Genomic DNA, 4,155 nt, shown 5'->3' on the forward strand with positions numbered 1-4,155 from the left:
TTTCAATTGAACTCAATGTATTCAGTAATTCTGCAATCGTCGAGGCAATATGAGGCAAATGCTAAGCGCAAAACGTACTGAGCTTTTCATTGGGCTGCTTGCCATGGGCGTGGCAATGCTGACTACCAGTCTTTCGGAAGGCTGTAAGCTAATAACCAATAAACATAAACAATATGCACACACTTAATAATTATCTATATACCATATAGATAACGAACAGATATTTAAGTATCTTATGATAATAGCGCGTTTGCAATTTGTGGCGACATGCGTGCTGCTCTTTGGCATTCTAAAGGCCCACCAGCAGCATAAGGATAAGTGTATGCTCTTCTGGCTGTTGACAACGCCTTGTCTTTTCTTCGGACTGATCTTCTATGGGATGAGCCGTTGGTACTATAGGCGCATTCTCAGCTCCGTGATCACAGTCTCCATTTACTGGTTAGCGGCGAGTGAGTATGCCGTTTTCTCTCATGTATAGAATAAAGTTATAGTAAATTCTGTTTTTATTTACCATAGTGGCTGTTCTCTATATGCTGATCATCATGTACAATCACTACGTAGCGTTGACTTTGGGTACCATTGAGGACGTTGCAGCACCTCCGGAAACTGAACCCACCAAAGAGCAATTGGCCAAATTGAATGGTCAAGTTTAAGGCAACGTAATAACTGCTGCAAATAAATAAACGAATCAAATCAAGTGTTGTTTACTCTCCCTCATTCTCATTGAGATATGTTTGATTATTTTCATCGCTTCTGAAACGGCAAACAAACGAATAGTTGAGCAAATACAGAACAAGTGAGCGTAAATGATGAGTGAGATGAGAAGCAGAAAAAACCATATGTCAAATATGCCTGGCTTCAATCAAAAAGAAAGTGAGTTAGGAAGAGCCACAAAGGCACGATAGATAAATAAATATAGAAATAATGAGAGACTGAGAGAGTATATACATATACATATATCTGAATAAATATATACAAATAAATAAATATACACACACAGCGTATAAGCGACACTAATTGAGTTGCTGTGGTCCCAGCTTGCATATGCATATCATATATTAAAACATAAACTAGGTAATCTACTTTATAATACAAGTGAATTTTTAATAGATTAATCAATAAAAAAAAAGAATGTTTTTTTCTCTATTCTCTTTCCTTCCTTTGCCTAGCGTACTCAATCAAATTCAATCTCAATTGAAATTGCTTACATGCCGTTTCGCATATATAAAATCTACCTAGAGCAGATCTCAGTCTCGCATGCAGCTACACTAATTTATCTCTAACATGTAGCTCAGCACTTGCAGCTGCTGGTTGATCTCAGCTAGAGCGCTTATTCAGCAGAGCAAGTTCATCAGATGCAGCTGAAAGCTGAGTAATTCTTCAGTGGCAGCTGCAACAAATTCAACATTGATTCAACTTTTCAACAGTTTGCCTTGCGAAATGTAAATTGATTATGGTCAAGCATATATATATAGACATATATATATTAATGGTAAATAATCAGCAGCAGAAGCAACAAAAGCAGCAGCTATGAAAACAACGCGAAATGTTTTTATTAAAAATTTCTCAGCTTTCTCAGTTTTTGGCTTGTTTTATTTTCATTTTCATTTTTATTTTCTTTTTCTTTTTCCACTGGCATAGCGAAAATGTGAAAATGGCGAACTCGAAATATGAGCAATAAATGATGAAAGCGGGCAATGGGGTGAGGCAGGTTAGGGGCTGACGTCCATCAAAGTCCTTGAGCTCAGTCAGAGCCATCTATTGGACAGCACTTGCAATAGAACTGACCAGCATTACAGCAGCTAAATCACCTCCCCTTGCGCCTCCCTCTTCGCACGCCATGCCAATCAGCTGCCTGAGGCATTGCGTTGACGTTGGAAAATTAAAATTACACAGCACAAGTTGCAGAGTGCAGAAATATGCGAGAAGGCATCGAAAAGGAGCAAGTCCAAGCAAGTAGCAGGAGCTGCTGCCCAAAAAGGAAGCTCAAGCAAAAACAAACTGAAAAACCGGAAACGGCGTCCATTGGCGCTAGCGGCCACAATTATTATTTTTATCCCAAACATCGCCAACTCGCATCGAAATTAAGTCAACACGCAGCTCAACTCAGTGCAGACAACGCCCTACTTCAGTTTCTTCTCCCAGTTCTCTATAGCTGGCTGGTACTTAAAAAATACTAGAAAAAAATATATTAAAAAGTAAACTGAATTACTGGAACCATTTACGCAATTAATAATTGTATTATATTTTTTATAGAAATGGTAAATTAATATTATACATCAATTTATTCTACATTAATAATTCATTCAATTATTTATATTTTTACCCGAATTTACTTCAATAAAAATATTGTGAAATTTTCAGTTAAGATTAGATTACGTTGAATTCTATCTCTATTTATTTATGTGTAAATATAGTTAGTCATTTATATTTCGTTCTAACTACTTTATTATCATGAAAAAAAAGTTCAATGCCCAAAAAAGTCTAGATAAACAAAGTGGTTACCACAATAAAAAGCTTTGATAATGTTTTAAACAATAGTTCCTATAACTAGTAGCTCGTAAGCAATGAAACTTGTCTGATAAAAACAGGTTGGAGGCTCGTCTTCCTTCGCAGTTTGTTCAGTTCTGGGCCCACACAGTAAATGACAATGGCTTAATACAAATTCACCCACCAGTCGCATATACCCGCCTATTTATGGTATATTTGGCCAGAGCTAGCAATAAAAGATGAACGCCCAAAGTGCTGAGCTATGAAATTAATATGCCAAAGCAATTTTGATTTATTTTGCGCTCGCGGCCAAACGCAGCCCCGCCCCCACAAACACAGACCCGCCCAGGCCGAAAATGCCCAATATCCAATGGCCAAACGCCCAAATATTAAGCAACAGACGCATCAGCTGCAAGTCTCAATTATGCTCGGCTTTCACACTGAATAACAAAATAAATTTATTTGAACAAGAACAACCGAAAATTCCACAACGAAGTTGAAGCCAAGTAAAAAGTTTTCAGTTGCTTTGGAGTGAGCTCAGACAATGTTCAATTGAAGTCTATATAGTATGCCACACCTACAGTGGACATAGCCCCATAATCGGAAGAGTTTAACAGATGAATATATATGAAAGAAATTTGAATATACATATGTTGTGAAATACAATTTGCAATCAGATGGTTAAGAAAAGATGAGGGGTATAGAAGGATGGAAGACGTAGATGTGTATATACATATATAGTATAATGATTCGAACCTATTGTGAAGAAAATATTACAGATAATTGTTCATGAATTGAAAAGAGTATATTGGTTTTCTTGTCAAAAAAAATTTACTCTTTATAAATAGATTGGAATAAGTTTCCACTCCTCTCAGCTATTCGGATCGTATCGCCTATCACAATTTGGGTAATTAAGATACCATAGAATATATTGAATTGACTTATTGAACGAGTATTATTCAGTCAATATGCCTGACTGTAATGCATTGCAGTCTCCATCGGCCATTTGAATGCTCGTTTGGTTTACAATAAACTTAAGCCCTTTTAATTGGGGCGCTGCCCCTATGAAAAACATTTTATTTCTGTACAGGGTATACAATAAACTGAAATGCCTTTCGAGTGAGCCTCAAGCGGCAAAGTGCCGCAAAGCCGGCGCATACAGCGGCCAATTAGCTCACAATGAACATGAATGCGAATGCGAATGCAAATGTGTATGTGAATGTGGCATAAGCGTAATGCGTGGCTTTGAGTGAGTGGCATGGCCAACAGGTGCCACACAGGTGCCAGCTGCCAGCTGCCCGTTTCCCGGTTGCCATTTGGCAGTCAACACGGCGCGGCCGGGCAGGAACTTGCAGCTGCACTTAAAATTTAAAGCGTTTCGAGTGTAATTGTGCGCTTGCCGTTAACGAGGCGCTTGTTAGGGCTCAGGCAGAGGCATCAAAACGTTGCGCAAACAACTGTATACCCTGTACAAAATAAAAAAAACAGAGCTCACAATGAATTTTGATTATTTAATGTAAATTTAAAGCAAAGCTGAACTTAGAGAGAAGAAAGTAAAGAGATTAAAGAGTGAATGTCGGCTGTTGCTATGCAAGATGCTATTGGCAGAGGCAAAAAGGCACTAAAATACCCTGTAAAAAGTATTTGCATGCTATACAAAAATAC

General features: G+C 37.9%; 1 protein-coding gene across 1 annotated transcript; it reads left to right on the forward strand.

Annotated features, from left to right (window-relative positions):
- Nucleotides 1-697, forward strand: LOC108616502 (uncharacterized). Its single transcript, XM_018011737.2, has 3 exons — nt 1-143; nt 210-449; nt 517-697. Exons 1-3 carry the CDS (start codon nt 50-52, stop codon nt 651-653), a joined length of 471 nt encoding a protein of 156 aa, XP_017867226.1. The 5' UTR covers nt 1-49; the 3' UTR covers nt 654-697.
- The last annotated feature ends 3,458 nt before the right edge of the window (nt 698-4,155 follow it).

Source organism: Drosophila arizonae, chromosome 5 (genome assembly GCF_054131065.1).
Source record: "Drosophila arizonae isolate 15081-1271.41 chromosome 5, UAZ_ARI_1.0, whole genome shotgun sequence".
Taxonomy (NCBI): Eukaryota; Metazoa; Arthropoda; class Insecta; order Diptera; family Drosophilidae; genus Drosophila; species Drosophila arizonae.